The 22,497-nt window shown below is 39.4% G+C and overlaps 1 protein-coding gene across 1 annotated transcript in view; it reads right to left on the bottom strand.

Annotated features, from left to right (window-relative positions):
• man1a1 (mannosidase, alpha, class 1A, member 1) overlaps window positions 1–22,497 on the bottom strand; it is a 123,166-nt gene that overhangs the window by 19,532 nt on the left and 81,137 nt on the right. Inside the window, exons 5-6 of the mRNA XM_083562512.1 lie at window positions 19,564–19,658; window positions 2,307–2,430 (exon numbers count right to left, since the gene is read on the bottom strand). Coding sequence (XP_083418638.1) covers window positions 2,307–2,430; window positions 19,564–19,658 — 219 coding nt within the window. The remainder of the gene's footprint in view (window positions 1–2,306; window positions 2,431–19,563; window positions 19,659–22,497) is intronic.

Below are 22,497 nucleotides of genomic sequence, written 5' to 3'. Positions count from 1 at the left end.
TATCTTCATGGAGCTGGCTTTGTGCACAGGGGTATTGTCATGCCAGGACAGGTTTGGGTCTCCTAGTTCAAGTGAATGGAAAGTTTCAAGTGGAGAAATTCCATACATGTCTATCATTCTATCTTCAAGCGACGTTTGAAGACCCACCTCTTCCTGAAACACTTAAATTAACTCTTTCCAAACTTGCTTTGTAGAATTCAAGAGCTTTATTTATATTAAGGTTGTAATCTTGTGTACCAGTGTAGATTTATTCATTACTAAAGACTCAAAGCACTTTTGTACGTCGCTCTGGACAAGGGCGTCTGCTAAATGTCGCAAATGTAAATGTATACAGTTTTGTGCGTCCAACTTTGTAACGATTCGGGAAAGAACCACATATGGCTGAAAATCTCAGGTGTCCCAAAACGTTTAGCAATATAGTGTATGCTTATATTTTCATTTGCAGTAAACTGAAATTCAAATAACTCATTAGGACCCAATTGGGCAACTTGTTTTTGTATTCGATCTTGATCAGTTTGCTCATGTATACTCTGACCCTTGTGAAAACTCACCGTGATTTTCTGTGTTTGGTGCTGAGACAAGGACTAGGATTACTGTACCATTTATAAGTTGAGTAAATGCACCAGGTTTGAAGCAAAGCTCAGTTTCTATACGGTTTATCCACTAAATCTTTGTCCATAATAAGTGTTTCCTTTTTTAGAGGAGAAAAAAAAACAGGTCTGGGGCTACACAAGTGCTGCTGGTACTGGGGGAGCTGCGGTTCATTGAGGAAAGCATGAATTCCAACATGTACTGTGACATTCTGAAGCAAAACATGATACCCTTCCTTCAGAAACTGGCCGAACATAAGTTTTCCAACATCATTATGACCGCAAACACTCCGCTAATATGCTAACTGCCTTGCTGAGGAAGCTGAAGGTGATTGTGATGGTGATGGAGTGGCGAGTATGTCTCCAGAAATGAACCCTATTAAGCACATGTTGGGATCCTCAAGCGGAAGCTGGAGAAGCACCATGTGTCTAACATCCAGCAGCTCTGTGATGTCATTATGGAGGAGTGGAAAAGGATCCCAGTAACAACCTGTGCAACTGTGGTGAATTCCATACCCAGTAGGATTAATGCAGCGCTACCTAACAATGGTGCCCCCACAAAATACTGACAGTTTTGACGTACACTTTGGCCGGGGATTTAGACAAAAATGGCTGTATGTTGAGTTATTTTTAGAGGACAGTTAAACTACACTGCTATACAAGTTACGAGTTTTCTTTATTTTCATGACTTTGAAAATTGTAGAGTCACACTGAAGGCATCAAGGGCTATTTGACCAAGAAGGAGAGTGATGGGGTGCTGCACCAGATGACCTGGCCTCCACAGTCACCGGACCTGAACCCAATCGAGATGGTTTAGGGGTGAGCTGGACCGCAGAGTGAAGGCAAAAGAGCCAACAAGTACCAAGCATCTCTCGGGGAACTCCTTCAAGACTGTTGGAAGACCATTTCAGGTGACTACCTCTTGAAGCTCATTAAGAGAATACCAAGAGTGTGCAAAGCAGTAATTAAAGCAAAAGGTGGCTACTTTGAAGAACCTAGAATATGACATTTTTCAGTTGTTTCACACTTTTTTGTTATGTATATAATTCCATATATAATTCCACATCTGTTAATTCATAGTTTTGGTGCCTTCAGTGTGAATCTACAATTTTCATAGTCATGAATATAAAGAAAACTCTTTGAATGAGAAGGTGTGTCCAAACTTTTGGTCTGTACTGTATATTATTAAAACACATTTCTTTTGCATATTATTCAAATATGACCCATACATGTCTCAAGTCGTTACTATAGAAACAGCCAAGGATGCATTAATATAAACCTCATATCTATAAATCATCTGTACAGTAAATACAGTATAACATTTGTATATTTGTACAAAATAAAGGACAACTTCTAAAACGATCAGATTTATGCATTCAACCAGAATATATCAGGATGCGCATTTTTCGAAACGTACCGAAAGTAATTGCTTTGTTTCACGTCGGGATGCTTCCCACAATCCCTTTCCTTTGTTAATTCTTCTATGACCGCATATCAAGTGTTTCATTTATTGTCAATTTCTTAGAAAAAGGCAAAAACACGGCTGTATTGAGGCACTTGGTTTTTTTTCTATTCGTAAAAGCCACTCAGCATTAGGTAGAATACTGTTAGTAACTCTACACCTACATAGTGGCCTAGAAGGTTGCTAAAAAGTGCAACTTGGTGTGACTCTGCAGCTTGTTGGAGCCAGGGTTCAATCCCTGGGTTGTGACTCACCTTCTCTGCGAACACGGGTTTCCCAGAAAGCTTGCTCAGATGAACGAACTCCAAGTGCAGCGTGCCGTACTCGGCTAAAATGCTGCTGCCTCCAGACGCCCACGGCCAGTTCCGGCCTATGCCACTGCAGAGACAAAGACGAACACAAACACCATATGGTTAGTCTTTAAATGCACATTTGATGTGAGGATGAAACACTTTTTGATCAGCACCCGAGCGCAATCTATTCCGACATCAACTAGTCTCCGCTTCCACCGAAGTGTTATCCGATGCCCAATAAATCCACAGCTGACTTCAGCTGACCTCTGACATCTTAATGGACGTTCCACTTTCCCGCCCAGATGCGATTAAGATGACGGCATCATTAAGAGATCTGCTCTGACAAAACCTCGGCATCAGCGGCAATTAAGACAAATTACGGCTTGTCTCCTCGCTAATGGCACAAAATCAAAAGTTTTCTTTTTTTTCCCGCTGAACTTTTCACGGCTACATTCTGACAGGACTGAGAGGAAGAATGTAAATCAGCCAAATTAATACCAGGAGGCAAGAGCATGGGTTGATCGTGAAATTATGGTGTGGCACAGTGAGTGAGTGAAAAAGAATAGTGTGCTACTGGTTCTTAAAGAAAAAGAGCTTTTAGTGTTTTCATGTTCAGAATTATGACTTTTAAAACTTTCGATTTAACAACTGAATTGCTTCATTATGAAACAAATAAAATAAATAAAAAATATGAAAAGAAAAAACAGCCAATAAAAAGGGAAATTTTATAAATATTGATATTTAAAAGAAAGAACACAAATAATAGAATAATATTGCATAAACAGTAATAATAAACAATAGATTGTATAAAAAATATAAAGAATAAATATTTATCATTATATACAGATTGTCCCTGAGTTATGATGGTTAAACTTACTTATAATCATTATATTTATAATGACTTATTATAAAATATTATTCTATTGATTATATTAATATAAAAATAATCAAAAGAATAATATTTTATAATAAGTAATTATAAATAATAGATAAAAAGTTGTTTTTATCATAATATAAAGATAGGCCCCAACACTTAGATTTTTTCGATCTTACAATGACGCTTCCGATAAAAGTGTAGAAAATATTTTACATTTAATGCAGCAGGGAAACACAGAAGTGCGTACTCTCATCCACATGCCCACCGCTATATACATATATACTGTGAACTTTATACTGTACTGTAAATTGCTGTTTTGCTAAATTCTGTACTGTAATGTGTTAAATTATTACCAAATGATAATACCGTAATTTCCGGACTATTAAGCGCATCCATATATAAGCCGCACCCACTGAATTTTATTTTGAACATAAATAAGCCGCACCTGTCTATAAGCTGCAGGTGTCTACACTGGACCTAATGAACTTTACACAGACTTTAACGAAAGACAGTGTCTGTTACACGGCTTGTATATAAACAGTAGCCTACGAAAAAAGTCATTGTTCAGTCTTTCTCCTTCCTTTCACAACTATTTCTCTTTCTATTTCTCTTTCGGCATCGTCGTGCGTTTAAAAATCACCATCGGTGAAGCTTTTCTCCCGATGCCGTGCAGCTCAGAACACAGCTAAAGTGTTTTTTCATGCCCGGTTGTTTTCAGCGTGACGAATGATTCACATTTCCTGTTGACAGTCCGAGTGAGCGGCAGGTCAAACCTCAGAGGAACCTCATCCATATTTATGATGTGGTGCGGCCCGATTCAGTGGGAGCGCATCTGATTTAATATAAAGAATTTCATCGGTTCACCTGAACCCGTTCCGCAATTTCATTGGTCTAATGTTATGGGGCTCGGTTTTTTGGCATGAAGCTTGTGAAACCGGGAAAAAAACCCAAACAAAGTAGCTTATAGTCCAGAAAATTCTTTTAAACGTCTTTTTTTTGTTCGTGTATTTGCCTCACTGTGACACTTTAATTACCGTAATGCTTTTCACACATTTTCTATACATATATGATCTATTTCTATAGTTAATATGATTATTTTCCTTTTTCTAACACTTCAATTCAATTCATATGCATCGTAACAGATTCACTGGTATCATGACACCTATGCTGAAACCTTTTTAATTAGCATGTATATATATAACAGATGATCGTTACACATAAACACACGATTCTGACATTGATGTAGGCGAACTTTCCTGCTGTAAGAAATTTTATGGCACTTCTGTAATCGCCATTCAAGTGAAGTACAAAAACACACAACATGAAGAATAAAGTTTGTGTACACCTGACCATAAGATTGGTATATTTGGAATTGGATGCTTTCAAAGCATTCAATTCCATATTCAGTGCCCATTCGCTGTTATAATAACTTCCACTCTTCTGAGATGATGTTACACTAGAGTTTGGAGTGTGATTGTGGAGATTTGAGAAGATCATTTAGCCAGTAAAATCAGGTAGTGATGTAGGTGAGGTGAGAAGGGCTGGGGTGCAGTCAGTATTCACATTCATCCCAAAAGTGTTCAATAGGTTTGGAGGCCTATAGCAGGAGATCTTCCATGCCAATCCGTGTAAAATCTAAATGGAGCTGGCTTTGTGTACAGGGTCATGTTGGATTTTTTTTTAATCTTTGGGTTTCTTAGTTCTAATGAAGGGAAAATGACCTGCTCCAAATTTATCCTATAAAATTATTTGCCTTCAACTTTACCTTGAAAGAATCTGGTGTCCCAATACTTGTCCATATAATGTGTAATATGAGTAAAGATGCATCCAGAATAAAATAGAATAAGAATAGTAATGAGAAAACACCACACATTACATGAAAAACATCTAAGGAGGATTTTGCATACTTATTTGTTTCACATTGTTCGTATCAGTAAGGCAGAATCCACTAGGTGCTTGTTACATGATTTAAATGCATGACGCAGAGGCGAATAACCACCAACCGACCGTATTTGGCAGATGCCCTTAACCAGAGTGACTTTTAACTTGTGGTTTTCCGATCCAGAGTCTAATGACTTAACCACTAAACTAGCACCTCCTTATATACACCATGCACCATACTAGCACCAAATACCGGTCTTTGCCAGCATTGACAAGTCAAAGCTGTCATTGACCATATTAAAATAAAAAAGAATAATAATAATGGTTTATTTACTTTAGTTATTGTAAATATGAAATATTAGATTTTGAATTCTGCATATACAAGCATAAATAAAATCATATACAGAAGACTAATAAATGAATTTCAATATATATATGTATTAGCATGAGAGAATGTTTGTAAGGAATTACATGCATCTGGGTCACATGTGCTACTAATAACGAAGCTGTTGATGTTATTTCCTTGCGCCATTTTTTCTGTCATATTTCGCATTTCAATGTTCACTTCACCAATAAATACTATTAAAATTCAACACATTGAGGCTTGTACTTGCTTGGATTTGGATAATGAATTACATCGATTCTCCACCCCTTTCTAAAAGTACACACACTTTGATGATATATAACAGTATGATAAATCCATAATGAATTATGCATTTATTCAGAACAAACAAAAAATATATTATGCACTTTAAAAGCCAGGCCCTGATGCCGCAAAAAAAAACCCAACAACAACAAAAAAAAGACCTTGCATACACACAGTGCAACACACAAAGTACATAAACAGTGCCAAAGCAATTTCTTTGTTCATTTCAAAGCTGATTAAAGCTTGGAACATTAATTAAAAAAAAGAAAAATGACACAAAAAAGATGAAAATGCTGTGCTGTGTTCCAAAAGCTTTAAGGAGATTATGGCAATGGATGTTGCAGTGTGTGTTGTGTGTGTGTTGATTTATTTTTTATGTTTCTGCTTCCTTTTTGAAACTACTGATTTGCATTTTCTTATCTCATTAATAACGTTTCTCTGTAGTTCATAACATTTAAAGTTTGAACGATTGCCAGTTATGGCACTATGGCTTGTGTACTTGCTGGGAAGGTCTGCAAAAATACACACAGTGTGTTACACGTTACACTACTCGAACAAGGGAAAATAAGTGCAATTAAGCTTATCTATCTATAATATCAAACAACAAGCAACAGGTTTTGGACGGTATCAACAGCTACAAAACCTTAGGCTTGAAAGTAAACCAAACCCTGTGATCACAGTATTGCCTAATGGTAAAACTGGTGTGTGAGGCAGTAGAGCACATGGTTAAAGGCTAAAAGCTAACCCTAGCTATGTGGTTACAATCCAGTCTCCTCTCCATTACACTTCCATTTATGGCATTTAGTAGACACCCTATACCAGAGTGACTTACACCTGAGCATTTGAGCGTTAAAGGCCTTGCTTAGGAGCTGAGCAGTGGCAGCTTGTGGTGCTGTGATCTTCTGACCTTCCGATCAAAAGTTCAACATCTTAACCACCGGGCTACCACTTTCCCTCCAAACTACAAATTAAAAGAATAGTGCCAGGATACTGTTATTGACTATGACAGGGAGAGGAAAGTTTGCCATTACGCTTATTCTTCTGGTCTACGAGGTGGAATCAAAAAGTTTAGCTCTGTTTACAAGAAAGCACTTTATTTATCTATGTTTACACACTATCACCTTCAAAACAGTCCCCTTGCATAGAAATACAGCGTTCCTAATGTTCCTGCCACTTCTGCAAGGTGTCCAAAACGACGACCTTTGAGCCGGATCTTCATCTTCTGGAAAAAGGAGAAGTCTGCAGGAGCCAAATCTGGTGAGTTGGGTGAGTGCGGAATTGAGATCATGTATCCGGCGAGAAACTTTCGTATGAAGAAAGCTCTGTGACAAGGAGCATTGTCGTTGTTATTGGTTCTTTGTAAACAGAGCGATGTCTTTTGGCACATTTACTTGGCATCTGTTGGCATGTCACAAAACTAGTCTTGAAAATCTTTTATACCACCACCTGGTGTTAACACAAGGGAAGTGCAAAATGAAGGCTACAAGGCTCTCGGTAAGGTACAGAAGATTTACCCTGACAGAATTTATACAGTCACTGAGAACTTCAACATCACCTAAAGTCAATCCTGAGAAAAGTCCATCAGCATGGTGATATCGCAAACCCAAGGTACAACCACTTTGGACCTTGTTAGCATTCAAAGGTACTTACAGGGCTGCACCCCGTCCTCAACTTGACTGCTAAGACCACATCTTTGGTATGCTAATTTTATCGTACAAACATCTGCCAACACCTACCATCCAGTTTAAAAACAAGACAAGACCCTTTTCTGGAGGCGCCACCTCAGCACGAGTGTTTCGAGCAAACAGAATAGAAACTGTTCAGAGAGGCTGCTACAAAACCATAAGCCCACAAGATTGTTTGCTACAGCAAGTACATAGATGATGTGACTTCCTTGAAGGCGATCGGCGAACGTACAAACCAGAAACCGTGGTTGATTATTAAAGTGTATTTAAAAAAGATGTTTCAAGACATTGCCTGTAGGTATGCTGACAGGGCAGTCGTGCAGATAACTATTGTTTATCTGTCTTTGGCTATTAGCAAGGTTTAGCATAACGATTCAGAAAGAACACACGTTCACTTCCCAAATACCAAGGACACAAAAAGCATGTGGGAAGGCATTCAGGCCATCACGGTACACAAAGATATTCTAGCAAATTTTATGCACAAATTAGAGAACAGCATGCCAGCATGGAGGATCACCACAATCTCCACCAAAGCAGGTATACTGTCTGTCTGCAACTGGCATCAGGAAGACTCTGTCCAGAGTAAACCAGGAAGAGTTGCAGGCTCTGAGAACACACCTGGCCGGGTGTTCAGGGAATGTGATGATCAGCTTGCAGATGTTCTCTTCAATATCATTACCATTTGCCAAGCAGCTGTCTCTCTGTGTTTCGAGAGAACCACCAAGAAGAAACGATCCTCCCTGAAATGCAACCAGCTGCTTGTACTCCACACCTATCATTATGAAGTGCTTCAAGCAGCTGGTCATGACAGACATGGCGTTCTTCCCACCACCATTTCAGTAAACCTACCATCAGACTAGGGTTTTTCAAGACTGAAAACTCTCCATGGGAATTAAAAGGAATACATGGAAATTAATGGGAACTAATGGGAAAAAACTGGGAATTTACAAAATTGCAGGTTAGCCTATAAGAGAGAAAAATCTTGCAGGATAATTTTGGTTGAAACAATTCAATTGAATGCAATTTCCGTTGAATTTCTACCCTGCACATTAATTGGTGCAATTCTCACAACACACTTACTACAGGGTTACTGAGGCCACACCCCCTACATGCACTGTGCAGACCTTCCTTAAACACCATCTGACTAGCCAGGGTGATCCAAGAGGCTACATCCAATTGAGGCTAAAAAGATTCAAGGTCTTTCCTTCCATCCGGTTCTTCTACAAATGTGTGATCCTCACCAGATGTTTCACTATATGGTAGAGAAACTGTATGGCCTCTAATGACAGTACCATACAGTGCAGAGAACATCTGGAAAGATTGTTTGGGTCTCTCTACTCACCATGGATTCTTAATTCAGCAACCCTGTATGACCCACTCACCCTGCTTATGGGCTCTTCATCCTCCAGTTTTTTGGCAGAAGGTTGAAAACATCAGTGTTACCAGCAGCAGACTTTCTTCAACACTTTCTTCCCTAAATAACTTAACACCCTGGTGCCCCCCCAATGCTCAATGGGTTTACCTAACTGAGGGTGACTCAATATTAAAGGTCGACCGAAATGTTTTTTTTTCTCTTGTCGATGAGCCATATTTTGTCTTGCCCATATTTAGAAATCAGAGCAGCTAATGGGCGAAATATGGAGATTTTTTTGGGTCGATATATTTGCCCAATCCCAATCCTTACATTACACATTTATTGAACAACACAACCTCAAATCAGTGCACAAGTTTTGGAACCTGTTTCTCTCGTTTAGTGTAGTGTAGCCACACATGTACTCACATTCTCTCTCCAAAAGTAGCATCATATTGATCCAATGAAATATACAAGGCTATATTAAAAAATGAAAGATTCAAACTTAAAGCCTGGGACACACCAAGCTGATGGTTGGCCGACAGGGAATGTCAGGGTTTTTTGAGAGTCAGACGGCTTTACATTTTCCAGTGTGTTCCGTAACCATTAGCTCTAGTTAACCGGCATTAGCGCTTTTGCGGACGATTCTGCATGTCGCATTGGAGGGGAATAAGAGATCTTCAATTGGCTATTCAGCTTGAGAACACGAGGAAAAAAACTAAACTAAAAACAGAACTGAAAAAAGCAAACAATGACAGAGTAAAGAGGGAACCTACAGACACGTGTTGTCATTCTTTCTCTTGTCTTTGCAACTTAGCGGACATGATTGAAGAAAGCTTTAAGAATCCGTTAGTAATGATGATATATTTACAGCTGTAGCTCTTCCCTGTTTGAATGTCAAATACAAAGTACTGCCCCATGCTGGTATGGGCACCTGCCTAATTATCAGGATAATTTGCAGCACATTCGATCGATGCCGATTAATTAAAACAATGCCAAAAAAAATAAAAAATGGCCCGACCTCTACTCAGTACCACTGAAAACCTGCTCTCTAAAAAAGCTGCATCAACACTTTTTAATATGGAAATTTTCTGCTGCCAATTTTGCAATTCTGTTGTGTGTATTTATAGTACACTCATAAAATATATTGCATTTTATATAAGACTTGCATACTGTTAACATTTGCATCATCGTTCTGAAGAAACATTTAATTCCAATGTATATAACAAATATAATGTCATGGCAATAACAACGAATTTTGCTTTGATCCGGAGCAAAACTACACACTGCCAATCAAATCACATGGTTGTAGCTATTAGGACTTACACAGTGTCCTCTTTCATTTCAGGGAAAGCACAAGCCTGATACTCAATAAGCCCGTCTTTCAGCATATTTTTAAAATCCAATGAATTGTTAATAGATTTTCCTCTCAGGAACTCATGTTAGACCAAGGAAATGCAATAAGGTCACATGTTTGACATGTTTTACATCAGCAGGAGCAGCCATGCTGGCTAATATGCAGCTGAGCTTTTTTTTTTCCTCAGAAAAATTCAGATATAACAAAAAAAAAAAGGATTACTCATTGGTGTGGAAGAAGCAAATGGCTCTTGTAATCAAGGCACTTGGATCATGAAAAAATTACTCAAAGCCCTTCTCTGGATTGTTACATTGATTACGTGCAAATGTGATGAACTGATGGCCATTTTTCATAAAGAAGGAAAGGAAAAAAAAAAGTCCAGCTATTCTAAGCCTGGATGTCTAATAAAACTTTTTTTTTTTTTTTTTTTATAGCCAACTCATTTTCCATCTTCTCCCTTTTCATCAGTAGCTGAAAAGACAAGTCCTTTACAGTCTTGGCTCAAACTGAATGTTACTTCTACCAGGAGAGAAAGGCTAATGCCTGATTATGGGGGTTAAACCACCCTCTTGGACACACACACACACACACACACACACACACACACACACACACACACACAAACACACAAACACACAGACTAACCGACTCCATGCTGATGAACACATTTTGTCTCAAGCTGCTTATTACGCGTCGTTTCTCCCCGAAAGGCTCAGCATGGGTCCTGTTCACAATTCCATTAGCAAGCTGACTTCCTGAACTAAGCCCAGGCCTCACAGCGAAGGTGAAGCCATCAAGCCATCCAACAAAAGGTTGTTTAAGATAAAAAAGCCACAAAAACCACTGCTGCAAAAACCAATTTAATGACAAGTCCATCTCAAATTAAGATAGCAAACAGAAAATAAGCGATTTGATTCATCAGGGGAAAAAAAGTCAGAGTGCTGTTGCTATGGTTTTACATTCTGACAAGCTGAATACAATTTGCACTTGCAGCCGCTCATACTTAAAATGAAACGAGTTCTAGAAAACGCACATAACCTTCAAGTTAAAAGGGAATATAACACAGCAGTGTGTTTTCAGAAGAAAATTCAAACTAATGTTTCACAAGAAATGAGAGTACGTCTCCTCGAGTAACTCAAATCCAAAGAATTATACAAATGATTTGACTCAAATGATGCTTCGTTTCGTCCATTGAACTACACACGGAGCACTGTGTTTCCTCATGGACCATTATTACAGACGCACCACCCGCTAAACTCTGGAAGAAAAATGAGTTTGGGATTTATTTCGAACTAAAAGACAAAGAAATCATATTTTTATTTATGATTTTAAAAATATTCCTCATGCCATCTCGGTGAGTTTTTCCTTGCCACAGTCACCGATGGAATAAATCTATACATTCTTTTATTACCACTTCATCTCTGGAAATCTGCTTTAGGGCAATTTGCATTGTTAAAAGTGCTATACATATAAAAATGAATTGAACAAAGAGGCTTAATTTTAATGGACTATCTTCATACCACGCTTCCTATTTGCCTGCCTTTTATGATGTCTCTTAAGACCAATAAAACAATGCCAAAATCAGATTTCCCTTCCTACAATAGCCTGACGTTAACTTTACTTAACTTGGCCGACTCCACTGCAGACAATAAAGAGAACTTGTTCAGGATGACTGTAATGTCCGAACGAGGGGAAGCCGGATTCACCCTATGAGTCATTTGTTTGTAGTTAATGCCAACTCCCTTCCGGCTGATGACTATCGGATATGGCTGTGGGCATTAGAGTCCACATGGGACATTTGACATACCCCAGAATGCTCTGTTCCAGAATGAGAAAAGCAGCAAAGCAAGCCTTTTTTTCTCACCTTGAAGAAGACACCACCATTTTCCATATTCAGGAGCAATTGAGGCACTGAGTGGCAGCTTCATGGTTAAGGGATAGGACTCTTGATCGGAAGGTCACGAGCTGAAATCACTATCAAGCTTCCACTGCTGGGCCCTTGAGAAAGGCCCTTAACTCTGAACTGCTCTTGAAAGTAGCTTTGGATAACGGTGTCTACCAAATGCCATAGATCTAAATGTATATGAGCTCAGAGACCCCTGTAAATAGGTCATTCTATACGAGAAACACTTGGAGAACCTTAAAACCATGGTGTAGGTTATTAGCAGTAAAGTAACCTTGCTAAGCTGCATTGGAATTAAGTTCAACAGTTTACACCTCTCTTTTCATTGTTTCTGGAAAACATTGTTTTTTGCAGTTCAACAGTCTTCATTTTATTGTCGATATGGAAAAATCCTTACTAGCATAACTTTGAACCTAAATACAATGTCACTTCTGTGTGCTAAGCATATAAAACAACACACTTGCCCTTCCGAATACTGTTCCCACTTCCCCTTTTCAACTGTCAGCAGGCCAACTGTTCCTGTCAGCTGCTTTCCACCTCTCTTACCACTGAGGAGTTTGTGCTATAAACGGTGGCTCGCTTGAACATGACGAGCTTCAATGTTCACACCCTAACATCGTAACATAGCGACATTTGCCTCGTAACACACTAGCTCATAATACTTGCAGTGTTCTTTAGCATCGCAGTCCATTTGATAGCAAATAAAAATAGTTCAGCCATTTTATAATTAATATTTAATCCTCAACCAACAGCGTCCGCTGAATGTTGGCCAGTGGTTTTTCTATATTTGTTACAATACTATTTGCCAACCTGTTGATATTTATGATATTCGTGATCATCATCATCAAAGAAAATGGTCACCCCAGCACAGGAGGCATCAAACCTGAGAAACCTACACTTTTTACCCGAAGACCATCCGGGCTTGCAGACATAACCCATCCCCTCCGACCCTAAAAGGTACTTACTACCCTATCCCTTCCTACACACACCTCCCCACAATGCGAATATCAACAATGACACTAGACAACCACTACCTCAATATACTTTGCACACATGCAAACACACACACCCCTTCTACACGGGACTTTTGCGTATCTACACTGTTTACATTGCAAACTGCACACTGTATACATGCACGCACTTTTGTTTCTCGCATTTGCATCATACAGGGTGGCGCAGGGAAACAGAAAATTCTGGAACTTTTTGGGGCAATTGTTAAGAACCAGTATGAGCTCGTTTCCAACCTCTTGCCATTAGTTATAAATGAACAGTGAAGTGTGGAGTGTTTTTTTTTAAAGGCTAAAACCCGTTTCTTCGAAATTAGCAGACGGGACACGATCATGACGTCCCAACTGGTAAAGACGGAAATTCCCATTGCGCAGCACTCACACGTTCACATTCTTATAAGAGGTTTTACAGCGAACGCTCATTGTGCAGCCCACCACTGCTCCTTTATAACTAACGTCAAAGGGTTTTAAATGAGGTCCGAACAATTGAATCCCCAGGGTCAACAACTTCTAGTTCCAAAATTTCCTGTTTTGTCCATAGGATATGTCATAGGCTGCTTCGAGGAGTAAGAATTTCATTGTATGGGGCAAAAAAACCTGTTTCCTGTGCATATGACAATTAACTTTATAATCTTTAGAGTCTTGGGATAATGTGATTACATACACACATTTTTTTCGCTCGTTTAGAGCACTGATTTCCTCTAATTTGACTGTGCAATGAAACCTAAAAAGCCATTAGAGCTGGAAACATCATTTGTATCCCTTGTATGACTGTTCCCTAAAAAATGATGAAATCTTTCCTGCTTTTTCACAATACTCGAGAAAAAAAAACCCCCAGCATCGCTTTTGCTTTAATGCCACAAAAAACATACTCCGGTCATGTCAGGTCTTCTATGTTCTTTTCTCTGGGTTTGTTTTTTATGCAAGTGTGTGTGGTTTTCAAGTGTGACACCCCCACAGAGCCCCTCGATCTTGGCCAAACAAAATCTGGGTCAAGGTTGTTCTCAGCTGAGCTGCTGTAACATTATTGGTCCCTCAGTTCGCTGCTGTTACTCACAGGATTGAATCTGAGTCGGAGGAACAAAAGTAGGAGAAGGAGGATGATGGTTGGCGTAAAAAAGGCAGTAGCTTTTGGCCTTTCAAAACTGGGTTGTGAAATGACCAAATTGGGAGAGTCTATGTTGGAAGTGGGTCAGACGTCGATATATAAATAGGTTCAGAGTATTGGGACTCCTTTATATAAACGTTAATGGCTGATGCTCTGGCTCATCTGGAATGGCAAAGAAACCATGAGGAAGCTTTTACGACAATTTTAAGCCACTAAACTCTATTCAAAAACAAGTCAAAAACACAAAATCATGGAGTATGTCTTTCACGTAATATTCATACTCCAATTATTAGGTTATAAATAACTGCTTCAGTGTTGACTGAATACAAAAATTTTTTTTTTATAACACAACATATTTTGGACCAACATATACAACATTAAACCATTCTCTATAGCAAGTGAAGAAGCTTTGAGTATCCTGTATTCTTGGGGTGTACAAAGTTTAATATATTCTTTTATACTAATAAAGATGAAATCAATGAGCAGAAAGAATTTTAATATAAAAATATTTCAATCTGTAATGGACAAACTAAAGGTAACAGGGCAATATAAACTTTCTTTCGGCTTCTCCCATTAGGGGTCGCCACAGCGTATTCATGATCCGCATGTTCAATTTGGCATGTGTTTTTATGCTGGATGCCCTTCCTAATGCAACCCTCCCCATTTATCCGGGCTTGGGACCGACACTAAAAAAGCACTGGCTTGTGCAACCCTAATGGTTGGGGTAGATTCCCTGACCAGGAATCGAACTCGGGCCGCAGCAGTGAGAGCGCCACATCCTAACCCCTAGACCACCGTGTCAAAGATTTTTGAGACTAGTTTTGTAATAAGCAAACAGGCAGCAGCAGGCTGCATGCACAGTCACGGGGAGCACCGACATTCAAAAGTCCTCCTGGTCAATAATCTCTCCTCACACGAGTTTCTCGGCGGAAACAACGATTTCGCCCCAACCCACTCGCCAGATTTGGCTCCTGCGGACTTTGCCCTCTTCCCGAAGATAAATCTCAAAGCATCAGTTTGACCCCAGCTTGAATCGACACGCTTTGAAAAGTAGACTTCCACTACACATTCCAGAAGTGGCATGAACGCTGGGGGCGCTGTATTGCTGTGCAAGGGGACTGTTCGGTGTGTAAACTTAAAAAATAAAGTACTGTCTTGTAAACAGAGCTAGTCTCAAAACCTTTTGATATTACCTCATGAACTATTAAGAAAAGCCAGACCGCTACAGGACTGGTTTGGGGAATAATAAATTATTAGATGCTGTTTTTTTTTTGGTTTTTTTAAAGACTAACACTGCTACCTCAGGCTTTTGTACATTTTAAGCATTTGGATGATACTCTTATCCAGAGTGATATGAGGGATAAGGGCTTTGCTCAAGGGCCCAACAACTGGGTGGTGCTGGGATCTGAACTCACAGCCTTTCAATCAGAAGTCCAACATCTTAACCACTGAGATATTCCTTCCCCTTTGCAAGTTCTGTCTACAGCACGAGTCTGTTTATCCTTTAACTATGGGATCATTGTCTACATAGTCAAGCAGCTGTATATCTGATAAATCTGAGGCTGAATTTTATGCGTCGCCAATATGTTTTTCTCAGCTGTTTTGCAAAACATGTTCAGAAGCTAGTTATTAGCACAATGAATAATTACACCAATTTAGGCAGCGGGCCTAGTTTGACTTTTGTGCGGATTAAAGACTAGAGCAAACATTCAACGAATTAGCATCCAGTCAAAAATGACAGACGCTCCCCGCTGATGAGTTTTGATCCTAGTCAAAACAAATCAGGATGACGCCTCGCGCTGATTAAGGGTCGTGCCGGGGTTCCGGCCACCTGGGTGAAGTGCTGTCTGAGAGCAGCTGCTGCTTTTTTCTGTTTCTCTTTTTTTCGCATGGCTGATGAAGATCCAGGGATGGCATGCATCAACAGGCGTAACGAGGGTATAAACCTCCTTCATTTATCTCCTAATCATTAGTTCATTACACTTAATTTAATTAATAAGTGCAGACGTTGGGTCGCGAGAAAGGCTGGAGGAAAAGGTCTCATTCAAAATGTTATCTCCATCTCAGCCATTAGTCATTAGACGCTGCAGTCACATTAGGCACACACACCAGGGGGCACATCTAGAAAATTATTTATGGGGTGGCAAGGGGGTGGCATGAGAATTATGAGGGGTTGCAACACTGAAGCAAGCACCCTTGCATGGTTTCTGTGGAGGAATGATATACATATTCGTTGTATACAATGCACACATTTTTATAATGGTCTATACAATTTTTAATAAAGACTGATGTGTGATTGACAAACTAGGGAAGCAAAATTCTGGGAACTTTTAAGACTGGAAAAAATTCTATAGAAATTAATGGAAATTAAATGAGAATAAACTGTGATTTCGTTGAAAAGATCTTGCAGGATAATCTTGGTTAAAACAACCAGATTTAATGCAATTTCAGTTGCCCATTCATCAATCACATGTACACAACACACTTAATGCAGGGCCACAGGAATGTTGAAGCCACAGTTCTGCATTTGATTCTGCAGAATATACTCATTCAAGTAAGTTTTGATATTACTTGGGTAAATATATTTTATATACGGTGTTAAGATTTTACTAGCAAATACCAATATGCGTTTATACAGTAGCTAACCAGCCAGTAAATCAGATATTCTAAACATAAGCTAGCACTATTTCATTGACAATTTATGAGGCTAGCTAGATCAAGCTGTGATGCTAATTTTACCTTCTGCTTGCTAGTTTTAACATACACAAGTACAGTACTGCTCAAACGTTTGGACACATTACGATTTTTCTTATGTTTTTGAAAGAAGTAATTTATTCTATCAAAATTACAGAGCAAAACTGTAATATTGTGAACGACATATTAGGAAATATCTATAATTGTTCTATTTACAATTAAATCAAAGTTTACATTTGTTTGTATATGATAGAGTTTACATAAAACTTCCCAAATTTCTGATTCATTTCCAAAAATTCTCACAAATTCCCATAAATTCCTGGTAAGTTTCCATCTTCCATCTAATATTTCCAAAATTCCTCAGATGACAGTCATCTGGAAAGTTTCCAAAAAGTTTCTGAAGATTTTTTGCCCATATGCAACCCCTTGAACTGGATTGGAAAAACATAAATGCAATGAGATGGTAAAATATCTATTGTTTCTTGAGTTCTACGCAAACCGATAGTGAGTTTAAGTCTATGCCAAGTTTACTTTACTAAGCAATGGGGTTCCTAAGGTAACCTTAACCTTTAGTAAACATGACAAACAATACCGATACAAAGCCTTAACGTATCAAGTACTGGTTTATTTAAGTCAAAACCACACAGAAACCATGTTTAAACCATACCCATGCACACACACACACACACACACACACACACACACACACACACACACACACACACACACACACACACACACACACACACACACACACACACACACACACACACACACAATAATGGCCTTGGATTAAGAACTAGATGCTGAATCACTATCACTCTCTCTGACTGCTGCCCACTTGCTTGCACAGATGGCAAAGGAAGTACTTGGGTTTCATACAGCACTGCCCATGCCAATCAAGCCCCCTCGATCAGGATTCTATTCTGTAGGGCGCACGCTAACCCAGTGCGCTTCCAGCTGCTGCTAGAAAGCGTTCCAGCTCTGAACAAGACAAGCAGCGCTGAATCCGGATGAACCGTCTCTCCACATTTATCACTGCTGAAACTCTGACGCTGAACACAAACATGCTTTGGCACAAATGCTTGAAGAACAGCCGGGTGCCCCCAAAACACAAAGGAAAAAAGCTGAATCTCATACACACACACACACACAGGGGATCTTTCTTTTCTTTCTTGGACACTAAAAATCACACAGTGTAAGAAACACTCACACATAGATAGTGTGTTTGCAAAGATTCAACTCATTCGGTTTTTTATGGGTGAGCAAAAGATGGCTGGTTTATCAAACTCTGTGCCGCCACGGCTACACTTTATGGACAAACGTTTGTGCACATCTGACCATAAGTGCTTCTTGAACATCCCATTTCTCATTTAATCCCCATTTGCTGTTATAATATATAACACTCTTCAAGGAAGATGTTCAGTACAGAAGAAGTCAGGTATGAGCTGAGGAGGCCTGGTGTGCTGTTCAGATTTATTACAAAGGTGTTCAATAGGACCGAGATAGGATCTCTATATCAGCAGATCTTCCACTCCAAACCGTATCGTCATGAAGATAGCTTTGTGCACAGGAGCATTGTCATGCTGGAACAGGTTTATGGGTCTAAGGAAAGGAAATTTAATGAAAATGAAAAAAATGTACCGTATTTTTCGGACTATAAGCTGATTACGTCCCACGTTTTAAACCCCGTGGCTTAAACAACGAATCGGCTAATTTATGGATTTTTCCTGGGTTTTTCCCGGTTTCACAAACTTCAAGCCAACAATCTGAGCGACATAACATTAGACCAATAAAACCACCAAAACTCGTGCTTTTTTATTTTTCTTGGCAACAGCGTTACGAGTTAGTCAAAGAAACTTAGAAATGAACATCAGAAAATAATAAGGACATATTCCTCGGTCTCGCACACATGCAGTAATAGCGGAAAAATGCAGCGGCAGGCTATTCCCAAAATGGCGCTCTGCTCTTAAAGGAGCCACAACATATTTCACCCATTACACCGTGTAACAGACACTGTCTTTCATTAAAGCCTGTGTAAAGTTCATTAGTTTCAGTGTAGACACCTGCAGCTTATAGACAGGTGCGGCTTATTTATGTTTAAAATAAAAATCTTTGTCAAATTCAGTGGGTGCGGCTTATATATGGGTGCGCTTTATAGTCCGGAAATTACGGTAATGCTATCACATTCAAAGGCAACCTGTATAATTGTGTGCCTCCAATTTTGGGCTAAAAGTTTGGCGAGGAACCACATCTGGCTGGAAAAGTCAGGTGTCTCAATACTTTGGTATATATAGTGTAACTTCAGAAGGTAATTTATGCAAATTCTGTTTAATTAGCAAAAAAAAAAAAAAAAAAAAAAAAGTTAATTCTAAGCCACAAGAAATAGTTTTTAACACTGATTAGTTCTGAATATGCAAAAAATTATATAATTTGAAGTGGAAGCGAATTATTAAATAGTAAATTTCATACAGTATTGTTTGATTATGACAGCATTTTTGAATATTGTTCATTTCACCTCACACTAATTATTATTTTGGTTCACCGAATGGAATTGTTTTGAAGAACAAAAGTACAACACAAAAAGCCTGAGAATGAAATATATCGTGTTTGTTATGGGTTGTGTGTGTGTGTGTGTGTGTGTGTGTGTGTGTGTGTGTGTGTGTGTGTGTGTGTGTGTGTGTGTGTGTGTGTTTGTGTTTGACTGACCTTTTAAGGTTGAGAAGAGCCCAAGGGATGCCTGTGGGTGTCTTGAAGGCAGGCAGTAATTTCTCTCCAAGTTCGACGGCTTTCTTTCTGAACACCTGGGAGAGAAAAGATGGAGAGAGAGAGAGAGAGAGAGAGAGAGAGAGAGAGAGAGAGAGAGAGAGAGAGAGAGAGAGAGAGAGAGAGAGAGAGAGAGAGAGAGAGAGAGAGAGAGAGAGAGAGAGAGAGAGAGAGAGAGAGAGAAATCTAGTAAACTTGCTGTCAGGTACACCTTCACCCACTGACACTCTGGCATATGGTATATGACTGGCCCTGGTACATGTTTTGCCCTTTCTCTCTGATTCAGTTCTTCTCAGCCTGCTTGATCGCAACAGACAAGGCTGAAAGACACACAGGCTGCCTGTGTGTGTGTGTGTGTGTGTGTGTGTGTGTAATCCTGCAGCAGGCAGATAAGAACGAATCAGATAAAGTTGCCCATGTGTATTGGGGCTCCTTTCTGCTCTTTGCCCACTGCCTGGCTGTCATCTCCTCCCACAGCTTTTCTCCCTTCCAACCCTCATGTCATCTCCTACACTGAGGAGGACATCCAGACAACCTCCACCTGCTCCAAACCTTCTGTGCACTGCGCAGATCTTATCCACAAAAAAGAAAAACACATTGTTGGGGGCTTCTGTTTGCCACAGTCATCCCGAGGTTAAAAGGAGAGATAAGAGAGGGTTTGGCGCTGAAAAGGCAGAATCGCAGGGAGGGAAAAAAAAAAAAGAACGAATCTTTCCAAATCCCAAAGCGTGCTAAGACAAGAGGGAGAGGCAAAGAAAAAGAGCTGAGTTCACCAAAAAAAACAGAAGAGCGCATGCTGAGACTTCTTAATGGTTCTTCAAAAGAACATTAAGTGCTGATGCGGAAGGCGAAGACGCTGCATCAGAGTTTCAAAGTTTTTTTACTTCGCTCTGTATTACTCATTCTGTTCATGTCGGCGCACCCCCTCCACACCCCCCCATCCCCTTTTTCCTCTCTAAGCATCCCACCAAGCCGAACTACAACACACTCATGTGTCAGGCATAAGCCCATCTCTGTCTCCATCCGTCTCTCTTCCTCCTGCTGGAAAACGTGTGCGCTCGTCCTTGGCACTTTGGCAAGGTCGGCTGTTAACCCGTCACACTAAATTCTAAACAGGAATTCTCCAGGCTGGAGCTCAGAAGCCTCCAGCCGTCTGTTCTGCGCCTCTGGTGGGTGGATATGTGCTGTTCGACATAATCACGGACTCTGCTAGAGAAGTGTTCAGAGAAAGACAGGCAGACCGCATGGATCGGTACAGAAGCCGCAGCGCTGGAATCTCTCACGATGACGGGATGCTGTACCTCTTCATTACGACAACAATGTATATAATATACTATATATAATTAACTATAATATAATATATAGAATAATGAAGATACTAAGATTACATGTCACTCATGCTTAGAAATGATCATATTAGTGCCAACATCGATTAGGATGCTTATAAGATCGTTTATTACCAAAAAAGCTGATATATTTAACAAATATATCAAAACATTGGTTTGACTCTAAATGGTCTCTTCCTGTACACTTTTTTTTTCCATCATTAATTCCCTCTTTATTGGTGCAAATGTCAAAACATATTAGAAGTCCGGTTGAATTAAAGCCTGTTGTTCCCTGACATTTAATATGAATTCTATGGGGATCCATGACTTGATTTCAGTGAAAGGTAAACATTGTTTTTTTTTTGTTTTTTCTTTTCTTTAGGATTAAAAGAATCTGAAACCAGGAAGTGTCCAAGACTGGGTGAAAAAAAATATGCAAACACACTGACAAGCTTGTTGGCTTTTCATATATATGGTCATTGAGTAACGATGGTTTGACTTCAGATTTTATATTCATACGATGACAATAGCGATACGATATATATATATATATATATATATATATATATATATATATATATAAAGTGTATAAGTGTATAAGAGACAACCAAATAAAAAAATCCACACAGAATTAGAGCATTCAGGCATAAACTTTCTTCAGAAACAGCATCACTATAATACAGCCTATTCTTTGCATGCCATATCTAGAAGCATTCAAACAGAACAAGGAGTCACATGGTTTAAAACCCCATCAAAAATCATTACTCTGCACTTCCCACTGGCCTGATGAAAATCCCTAATGAATGGCAATGTTCTAAATGGAAGTGATGCTTCAAAATTTCATCAAACAGAGTGCTGTTTGTGCAGATAACCCTGCAGCCCTGATCTGAGCCTGAAAGATTAACTGCAGAAAAAGAGAAGCTATAATCAGATCAAACTGAGGTAAACAAGTAAGAGCGTTATGCATGAGAACGATGTCAGGCTGCATTACCGAATGAAAAATATAGAAACTCTTGGCCTGTTTTAGCTCGGCAATTCACTCGAGTGCAGGCGAGGCAAAACGCGTGGTTTCAAGGGAGATCCCGGGCCAAAATAAAGCTTCAGAGATATAAATAAATCGATACAATGAATGCAGTTGGCAAGAGGTTTTCACTTTCTGGAGACAGTGAAGAAAGGTGGAGCTTTACTTAGAAATACAACACTGGGCAGCATGCTTTTAAAGAGGGGGGGATTATAATCAATATTAGGTGAATGTCATGAAGCAGGCAAGAATGTTCATGTGTTTGTCACCACTATGAAGGTGATTCACAGTCAGTTAGAGACTCCAACTCCCAACAACCACCACAGCCTTCCAACATGGCTGACACAGATACTAAATCATAGAAAAACACAGCATCTTCTAGCTACTAGTTAGATGCAGGTGTACCCAATCTCTCACACACATATACTATATATATAGAGAGAGAGAGAGAGAGAGAGAGAGAGAGAGAGAGAGAGAGAGAGAGAGAGAGAGAGAGAGAGAGAGAGAGAGAGAGAGAGAGAGAGAGAGAGA

Source organism: Silurus aristotelis (assembly GCF_946808225.1).
Source record: "Silurus aristotelis genome assembly, chromosome: 15".
Classification (NCBI taxonomy): domain Eukaryota; kingdom Metazoa; phylum Chordata; class Actinopteri; order Siluriformes; family Siluridae; genus Silurus; species Silurus aristotelis.
The sequence above is the reverse complement of the archived record's forward strand: the minus strand, read 5'-3'. Positions and strand labels throughout refer to the sequence as shown.